Below are 23,679 nucleotides of genomic sequence, written 5' to 3'. Positions count from 1 at the left end.
ACGCGGTTGATGTAGTCGTACGTCTTCACGATCCGATCGATCAAGTACCGAACGCACGACACCTCCGAGTTCAGCACATGTTCAGCCCGAGGACGTCCCTCGAACTCCGATCCAGCCGAGTGTTGAGGGAGAGTTTCGTCAGCACGACGGCGTGGTGACGATGATGATGTTCTACCGACGCAGGGCTTCGCCTAAGCACCGCTACGATATTATCGAGGTGGACTATGGTGGAGGGGGCACCGCACACGGCTAAAAGATCAATGATCAATTGTTGTGTCTTTGGGGTGCCCCTGCCCCCGTATATAAAGGAGCGAGGGCGGAGAGGCGGCCGGCCAGGAGAGGGGCGTGCCAGGAGGAGACCTACTCCCACCGGGAGTAGGACTCCCTCCCTTCCTTGTTGCATTAGGAGAAGGGGGAAAGAGGAGAGAGAGAGGAAGGAAAGGGGGGGCGCCGCCCCGCCTCCTTGTCCAATTTGGACTAGAGGGGGAGGGGGCGCGCGGCCTGCCCTAGCCACCTCTCCTCTTCTCCACTAAGGCCTATGTAGGCCCATTAAACCCCCGGGGGGTTCCGGTAACCTCCCGGTACTCCGGTATATATCCGATAACCCCCCGAACCATTCCGGTGTCTGAATATAGTCGTCCAATATATCAATCTTCATGTCTCGACCATTTCGAGACTCCTCGTCATGTCCGTGATCACATCCGGGGCTCCGAACTACCTTCGGTACATCAAACATATAAACTCATAATATAACTGTCATCGAAACTTTAAGCGTGCGGACACTACGGGTTCGAGAACTATGTAGACATGACCGAGACACGTCTTCGGTCAATAACCAATAGCGGAACCTGGTTGCTCATATTGGCTCCCACATATTCTACGAAGATCTTTATTGGTCAAACCGCATAGCAACATACGTTGTTCCCTTTGTCATCGGTATGTTACTTGCCCGAGATTCGATCGTCGGTATCTCAATACCTAGTTCAATCTCGTTACCGGCAAGTCTCTTTACTCGTTCCGTAATACATCATCTCTCAACTAACTCATTAGTTGCAATGCTTGCAAGGCTTAAGTGATGTGCGTTACCGAGTGGGCCCAGAGATACCTCTCCGACAATCGGAGTGACAAATCCTAATCTCGAAATACGCCAACCCAACAAGTACCTTTGGAGACACCTGTAGAGCACCTTTATAATCACCCAGTTACGTTGTGACGTTTGGTAGCACACAAAGTGTTCCTCTGATAAACGGGAGTTGCATAATCTCATAGTCATAGGAACATGTATAAGTCATGAAGAAAGCAATAGCAGAATACTAAACGATCGTGTGCTAAGCTAACGGAATGTGTCAAGTCAATCACATCATTCTCCTAATGATGTGATCCCGTTAATCAAATGACAACTCATGTCTATGGCTAGGAAACATAACCATCTTTGATCAACAAGCTAGTCAAGTAGAGGCATACTAGTGACACTCTGTTTGTCTATGTATTCACACATGTATCATGTTTCCGGTTAATACAATTCTAGCATGAATAATAAACATTTATCATGATATAAGGAAATAAATAATAACTTTATTATTGCCTCTAGGGCATATTTCCTTCACACATCACTATAAGCCTTGCAAGCAATGTGACTAATGAGTTAGTCACGGGATGATGTATTACAGAATGAGTAAAGAGACTTACCGGTAACGAGATTGAACTAGGTATGATGATACCGACGATCGAATCTCGGGCAAGTAACATACCGATGACAAAGGGAACAACTTATGTTGTTATGCGGTTTGACCGATAAAGATCTTCATAGAATATGTAGGAACCAATATGAGCATCCAGGTTCCGCTATTGGTTATTGATCGGAGATAAGTCTCGGTCATGTCTACATAGTTCTCGAACCCGTAGGGTCCGCACGCTTAACGTTCGGTGACGATCGGTATTATGAGTTTATGTGTTTTGATGTACCGAAGGTAGTTCAGAGTCCCGGATGTGATCACGGACATGACGAGGAATCTCGAAATGGTCGAGCATAAAGATTGATATATTGGATGACTATATTCGGACACGGGATGAGTTCAGGGGGTCACTGGATAATTATCGGAGTGCCGGGGGGTTATCGAAACCCCCGGGGGAACTAATGGGCCAACATGGGCCTTGTGAGAGAGAGAGGAGGGGGCCTTAGGGTTAACCCCGCTTGAGGAGTCCGAATTGGATAAGGAGGGGGCGGCGCCCCCTCTTTCCCTCCCTCTCTCCCTCTCCTTCCTTCCCCCTCCTAGTAGGACTAGGAAAGGAGGAATCCTACTCCTACTAGGAGGAGGATTCCTCCCCTCCTTGGCGCACCCATAGGGCCGGCCGGCCTCCCCCTTGCTCCTTTATATATGGTGGCAGGGGGGCACCCTAGAACACACAAGTTGACAGTTGTCTTAGCCGTGTGCGGTGCCCCCTCCACAAATTTCCACCTCAGTCATATCGTTGTAGTGCTTAGGCGAAGCCCTGCATCGGTAACTTCATCATCACCGTCATCACGCCGTCGTGCTGACGAAGCTCTCCCTCGACACTCAGCTGTATCTAGAGTTCGTGGGACGTCACCGAGCTGAACGTGTGCAGATCGCGGAGGTGTCGTACTTTCGGTACTACGATCGGTCAGATCATGAAGACGTACGACTACATCAACCGCGCTGTCATAACGCTTCCGCTTTCGGTCTATGAGGGTACGTGGACAACACTCTCCCCTCTCGTTGCTATGCATCACCTAGATGGATCTTGCGTGTGCGTAGGATTTTTTTTGAAATTACCGCGTTCCCCAACACAAAGTGCAACAAAGAATCACTCCCAAGTTCCTATTAGCGGAGAACAAAAGATAGGAATTGTTTGTAGGGTACGAAGCCACCTCGAAGGTATTCTTTCCGATCAATCTATCCTGGAGTTCGTACTAGAATAATGCAAGCTATTCTTTCCGTTCGATCTAATCAAGAGTTCGTACTAAGATAAGACCAAAGCATATTCATATTCATAATACTCAATCCACACAAGGAACTACAAAGAGACCCCAAAGTTTCTACCAGAGAAAAACGTGCATCAACCCCTATGCATAGATTACCCCAATATCACCGCGGGAATCCGCGAGTTGAATGCCAAGACACATATCAAGTGAATCAATATGATACCCCAATTGTCACCTCAAGTATTCATACCGCAAGATATATATCATGTGTTCTCATCTCTGAATATTCAATCCGACAAGACAAAACTTCAAAGGGTAAAGATTCAATTCATCATAACAAGAGTATAGAGGGTAGAAACATCATATGATCCATCTATATTAACAAAGCCCATGACATAGACCACGAGAGAGAGATTAAGCACATAGCTACTGGTACAAACCCTCAACCTCGAGGGTGGACTACTCCCTTCTCATCGTGGTGGCCGCCGGGATGATGAAGATGGCCACCAGAGATGATTCCCCCCTCCGGCAGGGTGCCGAAACGGGGTCTAGGTTCGTTTTCGCGAATACAGAGACCTTGCGGCGGTGGAACTTCTGATCTAGGGTAACCTCGAAATGTTTCGAAATATTTGGGAATTTATAGTGCAAAGAGGGGGTGCAGGAAGCCACCGAGGTGGGCACAACCCACCTGGGCGTGCCAGGGGGGCTGGCGCGCCCCCCTCGGGGCACCCCCCCCCACGTGCAGCTCTGGCCCATTGGAAGTGTTCTGGCCCATAAAAAATCGTCAAAAAGTTTCGCGGTGTTTGGACTCCGTTTGATATTGATTTCCTGCGATGTAAAAAACAAGCAAAAAACAGCAACTGGCACTGGGCACTGGGTCAATAGGTTAGTCCCAAAAATGATATAAAGTTGCTATAAAATGATTGTAAAACATCCAAGAATGATAATAAAACAGCATGAATACTTCATACATTATAGATACGTTGGAGACGTATCAGTATTCACGTTGATCCAATGGTACTCCCATGATATAGTTGAATGGGGTTTTCTCAGGATTATCAAAGTAGTGCATAATATCTTTCACATAACAAGCATTGAGGGTTTTAGGAGGTTCCCCATCTCTATGAGTAGCAAGTACACCTAATTTTTTTGGTATTTCGTGTTCCATATCCATAACTAAAGATAGAGAACAACTTAGAACAGCAAATAAAATCTACTTAGTGATAAAGCAAACAAGCACACACGAGAATATTCACCCCATGCTATTACTCCCCAGCAACGGCGCCAGAAAAAGGTCTTGATAACGCACAAGTATAGGGGATCAATTGTAGCCTTTCTCGATAAGTAAGAGTGTCGAACCCAACGAGGAGCTAAAGGTAGAACAAATATTCCCTCAAGTTCTATCGACCACCGATACAACTCTACGCACGCTTGACGTTCGCTTTACCTAGAACAAGTATGAAACTAGAAGTACTTTGTAGGTGTGATAGGATAGATTTGCAAGATAATAAAGAGCACGTAAATAAAACTAGGGGCTGTTTAGATAAAGAAACAACTAAGTTAGTTTTAGTAGAGAGCTTTTTGTCACAAGAAAGTTATTTGTCCCTAGGAAATCGATAACTAGACCGGTAATCATTATTGCAATTTTATATGAGGGAGAGACATAAGCTAACATACTTTCTCTTCTTGGATCATATGCACTTATGATTGGAACTCTAGCAAGCATCCACAACTACTAAAGATCATTAAGGTAAAACCCAACCATAGCATTAAATATCAAGTCCTCTTTATTCCCATACGCCATAACCGACTTATCCGTGTTTGTGTTTCTATCACTCACGCAACACAGACAATAATCAAATCATGAACATATTGCAAACCCTACATCGGGGATCCCTCACGCTTGCGTGACACGGAGAGCACCATAGGACAGCACCAATAATAAAACATGCAACTCAAACCAATCACGATCATCAATGAACCCATGGGACAAAACGGATCTACTCAAACATCATAGTATAGCCATACATCATTGGGAAATAATATATAGCGCTGAGCACCATGTTTAAGTAGAGATTTGAAAGGATCGAGAAGAGGTGTCTAGAGGGGGGGTGAATAGACTCTAAGAAGAAAAGTTGCAGTTTTTAATTTCCTTAAGTTGATGTGGAGTTTTGGCACAAGTTTAAACATTCACAATACATATCAAGCAAGCATGACAAGAGTATATGAGCAGCGGAAAGTAAAGCATGCAAGTTGCAAGAATGTAAAGGGATGGGATTGGAGTGTGCAAACGCAATTTGGAGACACGGAGATTTTTTATCCGTGGTTCCGATAGGTGGTGCTATCGTACATCCACGTTGATGGAGACTTCAACCCACGAAGGGTAACAGTTGCGAGAGTCCACAGAGGGCTCCACCCACGAAGGGTCCACGAAGAAGCAACCTTGTCTATCCCACCATGGCCGTCGCCCACGAAGGACTTGCCTCACTAGGGTAGATCTTCACGAAGTAGGCGATCTCCTTGCCCTTACAAACTCCTTGGTTCAACTCCACAATCTTGACGGAGGCTCCCAAGTGACACCTAGCCAATCTAGGAGACACCACTCTCCAAGAGGTAACAAATGGTGTGTTGATGATGAACTCCTTGCTCTTGTGATTCAAATGATAGTCTCCCCAACACTCAACTCTCTCTCATAGGATTGGATTTGGTGGAAAGATGATTTGAGTGGAAAGCAACTTGGGGAAGGCTAGAGATCAAGATTTATGTGGTTGGAATGGAATATCTTGACCTCAACACAAGTGTAGGTGGTTCTCTCTCAGAAAATGTATGTTGGAAGTGTAGGCATGTTCTGATGGCTCTCTCCATGAATGAAGAGTCGGTGGAGGGGTATATATACCCTCCACACAAAATCTAACCGTTACACACAATTTACCAAACTCAGTGGGACCGAATCGTGAAACTCGGTCAGACCGATTTAGTTCATAATGTGACCGTTAGGCATTTCGGTGGGACCGACACGTCAACTCGGTGAGACCGATTTCGTTAGGGTTAGGGTGTAACGTAATCATGTGAGACCGATTACACAGACTCGGTGAGACCGATTTTGGTAATAGACAAACAGAGAGTTGGTCAGGCAAACTCGGTGGGACTGATTCGCTCATCTCGCTTGGACCAAAACGTTACGAAAGGGAAACAGAGAGTTTGCATTGCAATCTTGGTGGGACCGATCGCTCATCTCGGTTTGACCGAAACATTACGAAGGGAAACAGAGAGATTACAATCCCATCTCGGTGAGACCGAGATCCCTATCGGTGAGACCGAAAAGACTAGGGTTTCTGGCAGTGGCTATGTCAACTGAACTCGGTGGCGCCGGATAGGAAGTTTCGGTGGGGCCGAGTTTTGACTTTTGGTTTGGGACATATGTGGATGTGAGAAAGTAGTTGAGGGTTTTGGAGCATATCACTAAGCACATTGAGCAAGCAAGCCATTAAGCAACACCTCATCCCCTCTTAATAGTATTGGCTTTTCCTATGGACTCAATGTGATCTTGGATCACTTAAAATGAAAAATGTAGAGTCCTGAGCTTTGGGCTTGAGCCAATCATTTGTCCTCGGCGTCTTGAAGGGGTTCCACATCCTTTAGTCCATGCCACTCCATTATTGAACTTATCTGAAACATACTAGGTAGAAGCATTAGTCCAAAAAGAGATATGTTGACATTAATTACCAAAATCACCCAGGGAGCACTTGTGCTTTCAAGATTGCAACGGGTAAAAGAGGGGTTACACCGCTGCATAGAGGGGGAGAGAGTTGGTGATGACGGCGATGAAGTTGTTGGTGTAGATCGTTGTCGCGAAGATGGCCCCTGCGGCGTTCTGGCGCCACCGGGAGAGAGGGGGAGAGAGCCCCCCTTCTTCTTCTTCTTCTTCTTCTTCTTCTTCTTCTTCTTCTTCTTCTTCTTCTTCTTCTTCTTACTTGACATTCCCCCTAGATGGGAGAAGGGTTTCCCCTCTAGTCCTTGGCTTCCATGGAGGCGGAGGGGCGGGAGCCCCTCCGAGATTGGATCTCTCTCTCCCTCTCTCTCTCTCTCTCTCTCTCTCTCTCTCTCTCTCTGTTTCCTTCTGTTTCCGCGCTCCCAGATTCTGCCCTTTCACCGTTTCTTAAATTCCAGGAGATCCGTAACTCCGATTGGGCTGAAATTTTAACACGATTTTTATCCGGATATTAGCTTTCTTGCGGTGAAAGAAGGGCACCAACCACCTTTCGGGGTGGCCACAAGGTCCAGGGGCGCCCTACCCCCTGGGGCACACCTCCCGACCTTGTGGGCCCCTCGAGCATCGTCTCGCATTGATTCTTTTTTCCCAAAAATGATATATTCCAAAAATAATCTCCATAAGTTTTTATCACGTTTGGAATCCGTTTGATATGTATTTTCTGCGAAACAAAAAACATGCAACAAACAGGAATTGGCACTGGGCACTGGATCAATATGTTAGTCCAGGAAAATCATATAAATTGTTGCCAAAAGTATGTAAAAGTTGTAGAATATTAGCCTGGAATAGTAAAAAATTATAGATACGATGGAGACGTATCAGGTGCTGGTGCATCCAAATTGTAAAAAAAATAGCAATTTCAAAAAATGTTGAAAAATCATGAAATTTGTTGGCAACAAACTTGATAAAGTGTTACAATCGCGTAATGTTTTTAGGGTTTTCCTTGTCAAATCTTTTTTACGAGTACATCAATAAGTCAAGTGTGTTCGAAAAGAGTTTCAAAGATTTTTAACCTTTTCCTGAATTGCTAAAAAAATCCTTAAATTCATTTATAGGGTTCATACAACCAGGTGTATCTTGGTATTTTCCGCGCCCATCCACCTATAAAACAAATACTAATGAGACAATGAAGATTATACTAAGCTAAAGAAAACATGGGATAGAGATCCTAAAATCTAAAAGATGCATATTAGGGCTATACTGATTCGGACCCTAGACCTTCTTGGTAAAACAGATCAAAACGGATTATGCTTCAAAAGGACTGATTTGCTATCCTCGGCCACTTGAATAAAAATGAACAGAGATTTTATTTATGCGTAAATTAGTGTTCTCCTCCTACCACCATTGCACCACATAGTAAGTGATTGGTAGTTCGCATGCAACAGTCAAACCTTGGGGATGCAAAATTAGTCTGTTTGATAGCCTGAGGGGCATTGAATTTGTGCCCGGCACGAACATCAAACCAACCCTGGGCCTGGTTGAGGAGGAACGGTCGAATAGGCCGTTTTCTTAGAGCTAGGCTCCAGCTAGCCATGCGTGCCACTTGCTTCCACGTGTATGGAATTGCAGGAGATAGGACGTATCGATCATTACCGCTTGCTCCCCTCCTCTCACCTCCCAAACCCCCATTCACACCCCTATGTCAAACCCCCTTTGTTCCTATTGACGGCCGTCGATACTTCACCATTGTGTCGCCTGAATCCTTGCCCCGCCAGTGTTAGCAACCACAACCGTTGGGTCACCATCGTGACGTGGGGGGTCCTCATCCCAACCAGTTTGACAAGCTGCTAAAGTCTGCTTCCCTAGTATGCATGAGGTTGCGCTGTGTATATCGACCATCCATCGACGGTCGCTTCCTCGACTATGGCAATCGATACTTCGGCTAATACAACAGTGGGGACTTCAGTTGCGTTTGCCATGACATCCGCTGCAGCACGCGAGATTTTTCATGTTCCCGCCAAGGTTTGCTCTAGGGCTATCTGCTCCAGCTCCGTGGACAACAGCTCCATCTTTGGCGAAGATGTAAGTATATCAAACTCAACATTGCCTCTTTGGTTGTGCATCTTTGATTGTATTTTAGCATTTAGGGATTTTTAGGATGGTTGCTGCTCCATTGACAATGCTAGGATCATAGCACTAGATTGACTTTGCAAATTGTGCACCGATTCAATTCAATTTTAGCACTGGTCATAGCATCAGATATATCCAATTAGATTAGATTCTAACACTGGTTCTGCATTGCTAGGATCATAGCAATGTGCATGTCTAGATTTTGCACTAGTAGGTTCATAACAATGTGCATTGCTAATCTATGCACTAATCAAAGTGATGTCCATTGCAAGGTTGTGCACTGATTCATAGAAATAAGCAATATGCACTGCTTAATTTATGTGCATTGCTAGATATGACTCATTGTGCTTGTGCAGTCCTAGATTGTGCATAGATCAAAGCAATGGGCATTGCTAGATTGTGCACCGATCATAACAATGTGCATTGCTAGATATGCTTCATTATGCTTGTGTGTGTTTTTTCATGTGCTTCAATGTAGCATCATAGCAATGTAGGACAATGTAGGATTATAGATTTCTTCCATTGGGCTTGCACTATGATGTTCACCTATTTTCAGCTTAACTAACAAGGTGATAAAAATGAATGGGACGTCACGGGATTGGGGGAGGGGGGCTGCCATTCACCGCATGGCGTGGATGACTTCATCTCACACAATCGGCGGGCATTAAAGCCCGAGGAGTCGAGGAGGAAGGAGGATGTGGTGCTACGTTTTCCCAGGTGGGGCCGCCCACCAAAGTAGGGGCACAAGCCCATAGAATCACTGCCAGTCGGTTCTATGTGCAGATCGATGATACGTCTCCAACGTATCTATAATTTTTGATTGTTCCATGCTATTATATTATCTATTTTGGATGTTTAATGGGCTTTACTAAGCACTTTTATATTATTTTTGGGACTAACCTACTAACCAAAGGCCCAGTGCAAATTGCTGTTTTTTCCCTATTTCAGTGTTTCGCAGAAAAGGAATATCAAACGGAGTCCAAACGGAATGAAACCTTCGGGAGAGTTATTTTTGGAACAAACGTGATCCAGGGGACTTGGAGTGGACGTCAATAAAGAAGCGAGGAGGCCACGAGGCAGGGAGGCGCGCCTACCCCCTGGGCGCGCCCCCACCCTCGTGGGCCCCTCACAGCTCCACTGACCTACTTCTTCCTCCTATATATATCCATATACCCCAAAAACATCTAGGAGCACCACGAAACCCTATTTCCACCGCCGCAACCTTCTGTACCCGTGAGATCCCATCTTGGGGCCTTTTCCGGCACTCTGCCGAAGGGGGAATCGATCACGGAGGGCTTCTACATCAACACCATGGCCTCTCCGATGATGTGTGAGTAGTTCACCACAGACCTTCAGGTCCATAGTTATTAGCTAGGTGGCCTCTTCTCTCTCTTTGGATCGCAATACAAAGTTCTCCTCGATATTCTTGGAGATCTATTCGATGTAATTCTTTTTGCGGTGTGTTTGTCGAGATCCGATGAATTGTGGGTTTATGATCAAGATTATCTATGAACAATATTTGAATCTCCTCTGAATTCTTTTATGTATGATTTAATATCTTTGCAAGTCTCTTCGAATTATCAGTTTGGTTTGGCCTACTAGATTGATCTTTCTTGCAATGGGAGAAGTGCTTAGCTTTGGGTTCAATCTTGCGTTGCTCGATCCCAGTGACAGAAAGGGAAACCACACGTATTGTATTGTTGCCATCGAGGATAAAAAGATGGGGTTTATATCATATTACTTGTGTTTATCCCTCTACATCATGTCATCTTGGCTAATGCGTTACTCTGTTCTTATGAACTTAATACTCTAGATTCAAGATGGGAATGGGCCGACCCGGCCCTGGCCCCGGCCCCATGGCCCCAAGGCCAATATGTGAGGCCATGGGCCGGCCCATTTCATCAGAATTTTGTGGCCCCATTGACCCATTGGGCACATGAGGCCGACCCAGAATTTAGCAAATGTTTACACATCCCAGAGGATTTAAGTCCCCAAAAAATAGATATGTCAGCAAATGTGTACACAGTACAGTAAAAAATAGATATGTCAGCAAATGTGTACACAGTACAGTAAAATGTGTACACAGTACAGTACAGTAAAATGTTTACACATCTTTGCTTCATCATCTGCTTGAGGTTTAACATGAATTGCTCCAACAAGCATCAATCCTCGATATCTGTATTTACAAAGAAATGTTACAAGAGTAATTATGTGCACATCAACTAAATAGTATATTGATCCCTCAAAAAAAACTAAATAATATATTTATGAACAGAGGAATATTCTTAGTAGCAAAGGCGTGTTCCAGAAAACCAATTCATGATCAGGTTTGCAAGAAAATACACTTCTAAATATCCATCATACACTACCCGTCATCCACTCCGCAACAAAGATTAGAACAAAGAGAATATTCCCGATTCTCATAAGCATGTCAACAAGCAAGAATGGAAAAAGAAATATATATTAGAGATCAACTATAACTTGGGGAACAAAACTAAAAGCACTAGTTCTGTGTGTAAAACACTCTATATATTCATCTACATGATTGGGCTGCATCTTGCAAATAGTTGAAATCCCTCATTAAAAAGCAGACTTCATACTTTAAGTGTACTTTCATATACATGGCACTATATACATCAGAAGGTTTCTCATACCTTGTAAGTCCATTATAATGTCATGAACTGAAGCCAAGCTACGTTGAGTATTAGCTGCAGAAAAAAAGAAGAAACTTGTAAACTTTAAGCATTAATAAGAAACAAAGAAGAAACTTGTGTCGTATGGCTTTACTGGTGGCCCGTATCCAATCTTGTAAGCAAACAAGAGCTTCAAGTGTTGTTGCGGTCATTCGACTTCAAAAATCTGATAGGACTCTCTTCCCTGTGCTGAAGGCGGACTCGGATGCCACCGCAGAGGCAGGAGCCGCCAAGATATCTGCTGCCATGCGACTCAGCGTTGGGTATTCACCTGAGTTGGTCTGCCACCATGCAAGGATATTGAATTGGTCACTTCGACGGATGGGTACCTTTGACAAGTACGAATCAAGTTCGGTAGAATCCAAATTTGTTGATCGAGCAGTGAGGGTGACATGCTGGTCCGAATCAGCCATAGGATCTTCACCACTTACAGCCATGTCATCATCACCTCCTTCTGACATGGGATCTGAGCCATTGCCATTCAATTGGAGGTATTCCTTGAACAACCCTTGGAACACATTTTTTTATTTTAGCAGTCATTGCTGCAGCTTCGTTCCCGAACTCTAGGCCAAATCGGAACTCGATATATTTCAACTTGAATTGTGGGTCCAAAATCACTGGAATACAAAGGCTCAACCATGTCATCTTCCAATACCTTCTAAATTTTCTCTTCATATATTTGACCGTTGTACCCATCTCAGAATCCTCTTCATAATGTTGTTGCTCTAAGGTCAGCTTCACTTTCCACATTTCATGGAAATACAAGTTAGCAGTTGGATATTTTGTGCCGGATATCACATTAGTGGCTTCATAAAATACCTTCAGTAGCCTGCAAACATCTTCAGCATTTTCCCAATCCTCAAAAGATGGCTTGAAGGTATATTGTTTATCTTGAATGGCCAAAGAGTCAAACACTCCGCGGTACTCCTTTGCTATATCAATCATCATGTAGGTTGAGTTCCAGCGAGTTGGAACATCAAGACTTGGAGTTCTCCCACATGATACACCATGCTGCGCAATGATTTCTTGAAATTTTTCCTTTCGACTTGGTGAGCTTCGAATATATTTAACACTTTCACGCATCATGTTGATCACTGGACCAAGGAAGTTCAATCCTGCTTGACATATCAGATTTATGACATGGGCAGCACAACGTTGGTGAAACAACTTGCCACTACCAGGTAACATCTTCTTAAGCAGGAGATGTGCCTTCAATAGCTTCATCAATGCACCATTGTTCGATGCATTGTCTAGCGTCACAGCAAAGAGATTATCTTCAATATTCCACTCTCTTATGAAATTCACCATGATGTTGAACATTGCAGCTCCTGTGTGCGGCGTCTCCATAGCTGCGAATTTCACTATCCTCTTCTGTGGCTTCCACTCCTCATCAATGAAGTGGGCTGTGATGCAAATGTACCCCACTATCTGATTTGATGTCCATAGGTCCATAGTCAAAGAAATCTTGGATTTGGAGTTTTGGAACATCCTTTGCAGAATTCTCTTCTCTTCCTTAAATGCTTTCATGCAGTCCTCCTTCACTGTTTTTCTACATATCATCTTAAAGCTAGGATTTAGACTAGAGACAAATCTTCTAAATCCATCGTACTCCACCAATGAGAATGCCAATTCATGCAACACTATCATCCTCATAAGCTCTCGGCGTGCTAATGCCTGATTAAAGGTCCAAAGCCCCATTGCAACTCCATCAGGACTCATGATAGAAGCACTCAGCTGTCCAGAAACTCTAAGAACCTTCTTCCTTTCCTTGCATCTCTTCAAATGTTTGCGCAACAAACTTGTTCCATGTTTACGCTCAGCACAAATATTCTTGAACAGTGTTTGCACTCAGCAGCTACAACTATGCCATCAACACGGATAGGCTCATATTTTTCCACACTTTAGACAAAAACTTTCTTCCCGGTTCAGAAAATGATCCCATGTCAATGATCTCAGCCCCTCCCTCTTCATCCACATTATCTCGCTCTTCATCATCATCATCATCATCTTCTTCTTCTTCTTCTTCTTCATCCTCATCTTCTTCTCCTTCCTCTTCTTCTTCATAGTCAACATCTTCTTCATCAGCCTCATCTTCTTCAAAATCAACCATACGAGTGTCTTGTGAACGTCCTGCTGAGCAAAGGACACGAGTGTTAACATTGCAATTACAAGTATTTTTTATTTTAACAATAATTAATTTGCATCCCAAGAAAAAGAAAGATTAACAATACTCACCGTGATAAGCTCTACAAATGTTTATCGAAGAAGGAGACACCCCTGGGGGTGGTTGAGCCCTTCTCATTGTCGCACCGGATATCAACGATGAACCACCACTTTGGTATGCCTCATGGTCCCCTTCTTCCTCTTCCATTTTTTCTGGTCAGAGGGAAATATAGGAACATTAGAGAGCATTAACTTTCAAAATCAACAGCAGATGTAATACCCAAATTTCATTTACTTGTACTAGTGCAGGACAACCAACAAATTTTGTATATGAACTTAACAGAATTTGGTTTGAGAATCCAAACACTTAATAGGATTCGGGGGAAGAAATTTACAAAGCACTGATAATATCTGAACACACGCACGAACATACTTACTGAGGTGTTCACTGAATACATTGCTTATTGCGCTTGCGAAAATGGCAAGTCCAAAATTTCCATTGGCTGAAGACCCAGCTTGCCAGGACCCGAAGAAGCTAGCAAACCCAGGCCCATGCGGATCCATTTCGGCAGGAGAAACAACAACTGCTGCTGAATGCTACTGCTAAAAAAAACTGCTGTTGAATGCTAAACTACAGCTACACAGGAGCTCAACTGAAGCACTATTTCTTCTTGAGAACAATCAAACAAGTCCCATGATCATACTGCGGGAGACTAGTATAGGATCTGATCATACTAGCAGTTGGAGCAGAGGGGAAGAAGAATTTATAGGCCCATGGTGAGAGCAGATACTAGTGCTTGCACCTGCCGCTCCATGGATCATCCACTGGTCAGTCTCTTCCAAGCTCCAACTACTGTTCTCAACTCCCTTCCTAGTGCCTACTCCTGCCTTGCATCACAAGCGCAAATCCAGGGTTTAAAGTTCCCATTAAGGGATAGCAACCACATATATCATGTCGTGTCAGGAAAGTTTTTAAGTGCACTTGTGCTTACAAATTATGCTATACCATTCTTCACTAACAGCCTGGAGATCCAACAAAGAACTAATTGCAGACAACACTGACCAAGAACCTAAACAAGACCAGTCATTGCAGCTGCGCTGGGACAGGGAGGAAGCCGGCAAGAGTCTCACCTGCGTGATGATGACGATGAGGACGGCGACCGGAATGGCGAGGTAGATGGTGGACGGGACCGCAGGTCAGCGAGCTCGACGGCGACCAAGACGACGAACAAGATGCGGGAGGAACGCCGGCGGCAGCAGGCCAGCAGAGATGTTCAGGGGCAGCCGGCGGCGGCAGCAGGTCGGCAGAGATGGTTGGGAGCGGCCGATAGAGAAGGTCGGGGGATGCCGGGGGCGGCAAAGATGGCCGGCGGCGGAAGAAATCGTCGGGAGCGGCTACAGAGATCGTGGGGGGCGGCGGCAGAGATGGACTAGGGCAGCGCTGGGTCGACCCGTCTGGTCCATCGGGTCACACGGGGCCGGCTCCACTGAACCGTTTTATGATTCGAGGCCAACCCGCCTGGCCCATTGGCCTCGAGATTTCGGGCCGGGTCAGTGACCCAGCGGGCCGACCCGGCCCATTCCCATCTTGACTCTAGATGCATGCTGGATAGCGGTCGATGTGTGGAGTAATAGTAGTAGATGCAGAATCGTTTCGGTCTACTTGTCGCGGACGTGATGCCTATATACATGATCATGCCTAGATGTTTTCATAACTATGCACTTTTCTATCAATTGCTCGACAGTAATTTTTTCACCCACCATAATACTTATGCTATCTTGAGAGAAGCCACCAGTGAAACCTATGCCCCTCGGGTCTATTTTTCATCATATTAATCTCCCGTGAACTAGCTATTTCTGGCGCTGTTTATTTTGCAATCTTTACTTTTAATCTATACAACAAAAATACCAAAAATATTTATCTTATTATCTCTATCAGATCTCACTTTTGCAAGTGGCCGTGAAGGGATTGACAACCCCTTTACTGCGTTGGTTGCAAGGTTCTTATTTGTTTGTGCAGGTACGAGGGATTTGCGTGTAGTCTCCTACTGGATTGATACCTTGGTTCTCAAAAACTGAGGGAAATACTTACGCTACTTTGCTGCATCACCCTTTCCTCTTCAAGGGAAAACCAACGCATGCTCAAGAGGTAGCAATCGATGACGACGACACTGCCTTCCTTGTTGTCCCGAAGGCTTTGTAGAAGCCCCTGGGCACCTGGCTCCACATCCCCTTCCTCCTTCGATGTTGGTGGTTGTCTGCCGCTGGTGTGAAATTTGGTGGATGTGTTGTAGTTTGACGACCAGGTGATGCTCAGCGTGGGGCTAGAATAAGTTCTGCCGAAAGCACCAGGTGGAAGCCGACAACATCATTTCTTCAAGCTCAACTCTTTGAGCTTCAACATCCGACAACCCTACTGTCGTGGATATAGGACACGGGTATCCTCATGGAGGTAGGCCGCTGCCCATCATGGGAGGTGGCCCAGCAGGCCGACTTAAACAGTTTGAATAAGACCTGGATTGCTATCCGTCTTGTAATAGAAAAGAGACTAGTCCTAATCCTACTAGGACTCTACATGTAAGCCAGCCCCTCCAACTTATATAAGGAGGGGCAGGGCACCCCAAGAGGGACAAGTTTCACAAGTTGAGACATACAAGTCAATAGCTCTCGAGATAGAGGTAGCGAAAGAGCACCCTTGTAATCGTGAGCATCATCATCATCAATATCAATGAAGCAGGATGTAGGTTTTTACCTCCACCGTGAGGGGCCGAACCTGAGTAAAATCTCGCGTCTCTCGTCCCACTCAACCCCTCTTAAGCTACCACATAGATGCATTGGCCTCACGACTAAGTCCTCACACTAAGGACATTTGCCGTCAATGCTACCTCCCTGTTACGCACAACCAAGTGCAAAACTACCGAGAACTTTCTCAACTAAGTAGTACTCCCTCCGTAAAAATACATAAAAGCGTTTAGATCACTAAAGAACTAGTTTAGTGATCTAAACACTTTTATATTTCTTTACGGAGGTAGTGGTAGTTTTAGTATAGTGTTTGCTGAAAACTATTCATATTTTGATTATGGAACATCACCCGTTGTTGTGCAGGGGAATCCTGCTGTCTTAAAATAGCATCTATTGTGGTTTCAATCCGTTATGTTAATAGTGTGCATGTTAGTGTTAATGTGTTGTGTTTGGATCTTGTCTTTAAATCATGTTGTTTAGGATAGTGTTCGTGCTGTCGCTCAGACATATCGTGATGAAATAGAAGGCCTGAAGGTGGCCTAAATTTGACGGGTTTGTCTAGGACACATCTAGATGTGACATAGTCACATCTAAGCTGATGTCCACTCTGTTTGTGGTCTATTTTTTCTTTTTAGTTTTTTTCTATTTCTTGATGTTGCATTATACATTGTGGGAGCTTAGATGTGACATCCTTAAATAACATCTAGATGTGAATTAAACAAACTGAAATTTGACACCTGAATATTTCGAATTCTCATCTCAGGTCAATACGTAGTTCTACAATGAAACCATTTTCTGACAGAAAAAAGGCAAAATCTGACTCCTCCATCTCTTTGATCGTGCGGTGGGCAATCCTTATCATATCCAGTCATCAACAACGCACAACGACTAGTCGTAGCGGACAGACACTATACTCATCGCTATACTCCCCCCTGTATAAAAAACCAACAGCGGTGGCAGCTCTCTTTCCCAGGTGAGCCAGCCAGCGAGTGCGCCACCACCACAACCCAGATCTCCGCCTCGCCGGCTGGCCACCCCCACCCCGACCACCACCATGCGGAGCACGGGGCCGGCGGCTACCGCGACGGTGAAACGGGTGGCGCAGAGGGTGGTGGCCCCGTCGGCGCCCACGCCCGGCGGCGAGCTCCCGCTCTCCTGGCTCGACCGCTACCCCACGCAGCGCGCGCTCATCGAGTCCCTCCACGTCTTCAAGGGCCGCGCCGGCGACGAGGCCGCCGAGTCCCCGGTCAAGGCCATCGAGCGCGCCCTGGCCGCCGCGCTCGTGAGCTACTACCCCATCGCCGGCCGGCTCGCGCTGTCCGACGGCGGCGAGCTGGTCGTGGACTGTACCGGCGAGGGCGTGTGGTTCGTGGAGGCCACCGCGAGCTGCACCCTGGAGGAGGTGGACTACCTCGAGTACCCGCTCATGGTGCCCAAGGACGAGCTCCTGCCGCACCCCACCTACCCCGCCTCCGACCCCCTCGCCGAGGACTCCGTAATCCTTCTAGTCCAGGTAATAATTTAGCAAGACTGCAGAAAAATCCCCATTTGTGGTCCGGCGTGCGTGTGTTCTGGAACCTTTGGTTCTTCCAAGTCAACGGCATGGGTTGCAATGGCGCTTAATTGCTCGGCCCATTCCCCAATGCAGGTCACGCAGTTCGCGTGCGGCGGGTTCGTGGTCGGGTTCCGGTTCAGCCACGCCGTCGCGGACGGCCCCGGCGCGGCGCAGTTCATGTCGGCGATGGGCGAGATCGCTCGCGGGCGGGCCGCGCCGTCGCTGATGCCGGCGTGGGGCCGCGAGGCGATCCCGAGCCCGCCGACCGCGTCCGTGGGCCCGCTCCCGGTCCCGACGGAGCTCCGGCTGCAGTACCTGGCCATGGACATCTCCACCGACTACATCGACCACTTCAAGGCCCGGTTCCTGGAGGAGACGGGGCACCGGTGCAGCGCGTTCGAGGTGCTGATCGCCAAGGCGTGGCAGGCCCGCACCCGCGCCGCCGGGTTCGCGAGGGGCTCCCCCGTGCACGTGTGCTTCGCCATGAACGCGCGCCCCGCGCTCCGCCCCCGCGCGCTGCCCGACGGGTTCTACGGCAACTGCTACTACATCATGCGCGTGTCGGCGCCGGCCGAGGCCGTGTCGGACGCGCCGCTGAACGACGTGGTCCGGCTGATCCGCGAGGGAAAGAAGCGGCTCCCGTCCGAGTTCGCGCGGTGGAGCCGCGGGGAGATGGGCGACGGCGGGGACCCGTACCGCATCACGTCCGACTACCGGACGCTGCTGGTGTCGGACTGGTCGCGGCTCGGGTTCGCGGAGGTGGACTACGGGTGGGGCGCCCCCGTGCACGTGGTGCCCCTCACCAACCTGGACTACATCGCGACGTGCATCCTGGTCCGCCCCTCCGCGCACAAGCCCGGCGCGCGCCTCATCACCCAGTGCGTCGCCGCCGACGGCGTCGACGCCTTCCACCGGGACATGATGCGGCTCGACTGATTGGTCACCCACCCGATCAGTTCCGGCGGGTGCCGTTGCCAACGGCCAGTAGTTGTCGGCCGGAGAACAGAGGAGAATATTCTACTGCAACACCACGATACATACATAAAATACGTGTTGTAACCGTTTGATTTATTCGTTCCATTCGATTAAATTCGTTTTGCCAGTTAGGAGTACATGACATGATGCGAAGTTGTTGCTTGCGATTCGGGTTGTGAGTGTGAAAGAAGAGCTGTAACGATCGAGACGTCGAGTTGGTGGGGAGCCACTGTCTCCTCCCGCCTAAGCAAAGCAAAGCAGGAGTAAGTAAGCAAGTTGTTTGTCACTTGGCACCGGCTTCATCTATGTCCTGTCAGGCCATCGCGATCTTGGTTTGTTATAAGCCCCAGTGGCGGTAGCGTGCGTGGCCTCGCGGGGTTAAAAGGTGTTCTTTGCTTCTGGAGGGGGTTTGAACTTGATCTCACTTGCTTTTGTTGCGCCTGGCGTGACGGAGATTAGAAGGCATGTGTGTGCTGGTTTGTTCGGCGATTCGGTTCGGTGGTTGGACAAAGAAGAGAGCCCTTGTTCCTTCCAGAAGTGCCTGGCTGGCTGGAAGCATCTCTCGACTCTGTGCTGTGTGAGTTGCACAGGCTGCCCGGGCAGCCCGGCTGCTGCTGCGTGCTGTGTCTCGTTTTGTTTGGCCAAGTTCGGCACAGCCAGCTTAAACCTCGCCTTTCTAGGCGCAAGAATTGAATTGACGGGTACCCAACTGCCCTCGGGCTTCCCGTCTCTGTCGGTGCGGTGCGCATGTGCCTGCTCTGCTCAACAAAGACCGTCCATCTAAAAGAAGAAAAACAGAGCCCGCAGGGACGCGTGCGCGCTGTTGCCTTTCCCTGTGCTGTGTACTACTTGTCGCAGTGTAACGTTCGGCGACACGCGGGCGGCTTCCTTCAGAGAAACACGACGAACGTCACGTAATGCCACGCCCACTGGCCGGCCAGATGGTTCCGTTGGATTTCGGGTGGATCGCTCCAAGGTGTGCGGTACGTACAGCGGTAGCCGCGCCGGTAGGTACTTTTTATTTTCCGGGAAACCAGAGAGCTTTATTCATATGAAGGCATTCTTGGGACAGTCAACCAATAGGCTGGTCACCAAAAAGCTAAGAGTTTCTTCAAGCCACCTATCGGTCACATTCAGAGTGTAAGCACGCTTTGCATAAAGATGATCGGGATGTTAGCTGACTTGTTTACATGCTGAATATCAAACAAAGTAAAATTATTACATAGCTCTCCTATCTCTAACAATAAAGGAGCCACAATTGAACGAGAATTGTGGCGAGAGTTCCAGAGCGTCATCATCTCCAAGCAATCAGTTTCCATTACCACCTGGGAGAATCCTCGAAGAGAAGCGAACCGAACTCCATCTCGTAGTGATAAACCCTCCATAATCAAGGGATCAGAGATGCCCAAATATGGTTTGCACCATGCTCCCAGGAGCGCCGAAGAGGATCGAGCCATCCCTCCCGCGCCGCCCCTGCCATCAGCAAAGTTCAAGGCACCGTCCGTAGTGATTTTGACGACACCCTCATCAGGTGGTCTCCAGCCGAATCCATGTAGGATCATCGCATCTCGACGTGGTAAATGAAGGAGGGCGATCGCCTCCTTGGTCGCCCTGATCGTAGCCGTAGGATTCCTCCCCTCTTCGCCGTGTTTGATCCGGTTCCGGGAGTGCCATATAGACCACATTATCGTGTTGATCTTGGCGCGGTCATCATCTGTAAACCGAGGATCACATGTGATATCCCGCGCCCATGAGTCTGGATGAAGACGAGGCAATCTGAGGCCAAACCAAGCACCCGCTTCCTCCCAGAAGCTTTTTGCATGTGAACAGTGTATGACTGCATGCTCCAGATTTTCATCCATAGCCAAACAAACTTTGCATCACGAATCTCTGCAATATGTCGATAGTTAAGAGTGGCCTCATCTGGGAGAATTCCACGAAGAACCCTCCACCAGAACACTCTAACCTTCGGAATGACATTCAATTTCCATAGGGATTTCCACAACTGTGTATCATCCTCTGAGGTTTCGGTAGTCGTCCCTTCCTCTAGAGCAACAAGTTCTTTCTGAGTCACGAGAGCACGGTACACCGTCTTCACAGTATAGTTCCCCGATCTTTCAAATGCCCATGCAAGAAAATCATCTCCTCCTCCTTGCCGAATAGGAATATTCAATATTGCTTCAGCATCAGGAGCAATGAAAGTATGCCGAACAAGCTCTTGTCTCCACGACCAATTAGATGGATCAATAAGCTCAGACACACGCTCAATAGTCGTATGTTGTGGCCGAAAAATAGGAGACATAGATATTGTACCTGGGATCCACTTATCGTTCCAGACCGATATGGAGGAGCCATCGCCCACTCGAGAGATCAGTCCGGATCGAAGGGCTTCCCTCCCCACCATGATCGCCCTCCAAGTGGCCGACGCCAACTTGGGTATAGTAGCATGCATGAAGTCGGTGTCGGGGAAGTAGCGGCCCTTCAAAACTCTTGCACAAAGGGAATTCGGGTTGGTGAGGAAGCGCCACCCGTGTTTGCCCAACATAGCAAGATTGAAAAGATGCGAGTCTCTGAACCCCATCCCGCCCTTACACTTGGGTGTAGCTAGCTCCTTCCAGGACACCCAATGCAATGATTTCTTGTCAAGAGAGCTACTCCAAAAATATTTGGTCATTGGTGAAGTAAGACTCTTACAAACTTTCTTGGTCAGTAGGAAAGTACTCATTGGATAAGTAGGAATAGATTGAACGACAGATTTGAGAAGAGTCTCTCGACCTGCACACGCCAATAATTTTTCCGACCAGCCTTGTATTTTCCCGCGAGCTCTTTCGCTGATGTGATCAAATGTGCCGCTGGTGATCCGACCAACATCAGTAGGGAGCCCCAGGTATTTCTCACTGAATGCTTGCACATGGATATTCAATGTTGCTTGCAGAACCTGCCTCAACGAGTTAAGAGTGTTAGTACTGAAATATATCGAGCTTTTATCACGATTAACACTTTGGCCTGAAGCCTCTCCATAGATCCTAAGAATCTCATTGAGTCTGAGAGCACTTGGATTACTTGCATTGATGAAAATCAAACTATCATCTGCAAATAATAAATGTGTGACCCATGGTGATCTATAACTCACCCTCAGACCCCTGTCGATGGTTACTCCATTGTAATATTTTAACAATGAGGAAAAACCTTCCGCACATAGCAGAAAAAGATATGGTGAAACTGGATCACCTTGTCAGAATCCTCTGGATGGTGTGAAGTATGGTAATATTTCACCGTTGACACACACCGAGAAACGCACCGAGGAGACACACTTCATTATTAATCTAACAAAGCTCGTACAGAAACCCAGCCGAGCTAGTATAGCTTCGAGATAGTGCCACTCAACGCGGTCATATGCTTTCATCATATCAAGCTTGACCGCGCATGAAAAATTCTTGCCCTTCTTCCTCCGCCTCATCGTATGTACGCTTTCATACGCAACTAGAATACTGTCGGTAATGAGGCGGCCGGGAACAAAAGCACTTTGCTCTTCGCTGATAACCTCGTCCATAATACATCTCAAGCGATTGGTGATCGCCTTTGCTGCAATCTTGTACAAAACTGGGCACAATGCAATAGGACGATATTGTGATATTGATTGGGGGTGTCTGACCTTGGGGATGAGGGTAATAGAAGTATCATTCAGTCCCGATGGCAGCTCCCCCCCATTGAGAAAATCAAGCACTGCCTGGGTTATGTCATTACCAAGTAAATCCCAATGACGCTGATAAAAACCTGCAGTAAAACCATCAACACCGGGTGCCTTCGAGGGAGCCATTTGAAACAGCGCCACTTTGACTTCCTCCGGGGTGTAGGGTTTGGATAGTTCAATGTTCATCGCTTGTGTCACCTTGACCGGCACATGCAATAACAATAGCTGGGGGTCGGCAAAACCCTGTGATTCATATAACTGTTGGTAGAAAGTCTGCACCTCCACCTTATCCTCATCTCCACTAGCACAAACGGTGCCATCAGCTCGACGTAAATCTGAGATTTTATTCATACGTTGGTGCTGAGCTGCTTGCGCCTGAAAATATGATGTGTTGCGATCGCCCTCACGGAGCCACGGAACTCTCGAACGCTGTCGAGTCCATACCTCCTCTTGATGCAGGGCCTCCTTCAGTTTTTTAACAATGCTTTTCTCCTCATCCAAAGGCCCAGCTCCTATAGCCTGACACTGAACGCGGTTAAGACGTTGTTGGAGTTGTCTGACAGTACGTGCCAGACACCCAAACTCCTTCAAACTCCACGGCTCTAAGGTTGACTGCAAGGTGCCAAGAGCCGATGCAATGCCTTGGAGGCCCGGAGTCCGTGGTATGCCCCGCCAAGTCTCGGCTATTAGGCGGTCATAATCTGTATGAGTCTGCCAAACATTTTCATATTGGAATTGTTTCTTGGCCATAGGCCGATCTGACAGTACCTCTTTTATTTCCGCTATCACAAAACAATGATCAGACTCAATTGAAGGAAGATGTCTTACCCGAATGTGATGAAAAAGCTGTCGGAATTCCTCGTTCGCAAAAGCTCGATCTAACCGTGCCTTGACATTTGCATCTCCTGTTTGATGATTATCCCATGTGTAGGCCGTGCCAGACCAGCCCAGATCTTGGAAGGAGATGTCATCCACAACCTCCCAGAACGCTCTCATGTGAGTTTCAGACCGTGCCGCTTTGCTGAAGTGCTCACATGCATACAAAGTTTCATTAAAATCTCCCATGCACAA

The 23,679-nt window shown here is 47.1% G+C and overlaps 1 protein-coding gene and 1 pseudogene across 1 annotated transcript; one reads left to right on the top strand and one right to left on the bottom strand.

Annotated features, from left to right (window-relative positions):
* Positions 1–10,948: 10,948 nt before the first annotated feature.
* Positions 10,949–15,871, bottom strand: LOC109767896 (zinc finger BED domain-containing protein RICESLEEPER 2-like; annotated as a pseudogene).
* Positions 15,872–17,316: 1,445 nt separating this feature from the next.
* On the top strand, positions 17,317–19,041 carry LOC109767895 (acyl transferase 7). Its single transcript, XM_020326619.4, has 2 exons — positions 17,317–17,897; positions 18,033–19,041. The coding sequence occupies exons 1-2, from the start codon at positions 17,439–17,441 to the stop codon at positions 18,873–18,875; spliced, it is 1,302 nt and encodes a 433-aa protein (XP_020182208.1). The 5' UTR covers positions 17,317–17,438; the 3' UTR covers positions 18,876–19,041.
* The last annotated feature ends 4,638 nt before the right edge of the window (positions 19,042–23,679 follow it).

This window comes from Aegilops tauschii, chromosome 7 (assembly GCF_002575655.3).
Source record: "Aegilops tauschii subsp. strangulata cultivar AL8/78 chromosome 7, Aet v6.0, whole genome shotgun sequence".
Taxonomy (NCBI): domain Eukaryota; kingdom Viridiplantae; phylum Streptophyta; class Magnoliopsida; order Poales; family Poaceae; genus Aegilops; species Aegilops tauschii.
This window is presented reverse-complemented; position numbering and strand designations above follow the sequence as displayed.

Coding starts and splice junctions, on each gene's coding strand:
- LOC109767895 (XM_020326619.4), top strand. CDS start 17,439: ATGCGGAGCACGGGGCCGGCGGCTACCGCGACGGTGAAACGGGTGGCG. Junction 17,898..18,032: donor CCGTAATCCTTCTAGTCCAG/GTAATAATTTAG, acceptor TCCCCAATGCAG/GTCACGCAGTTCGCGTGCGG.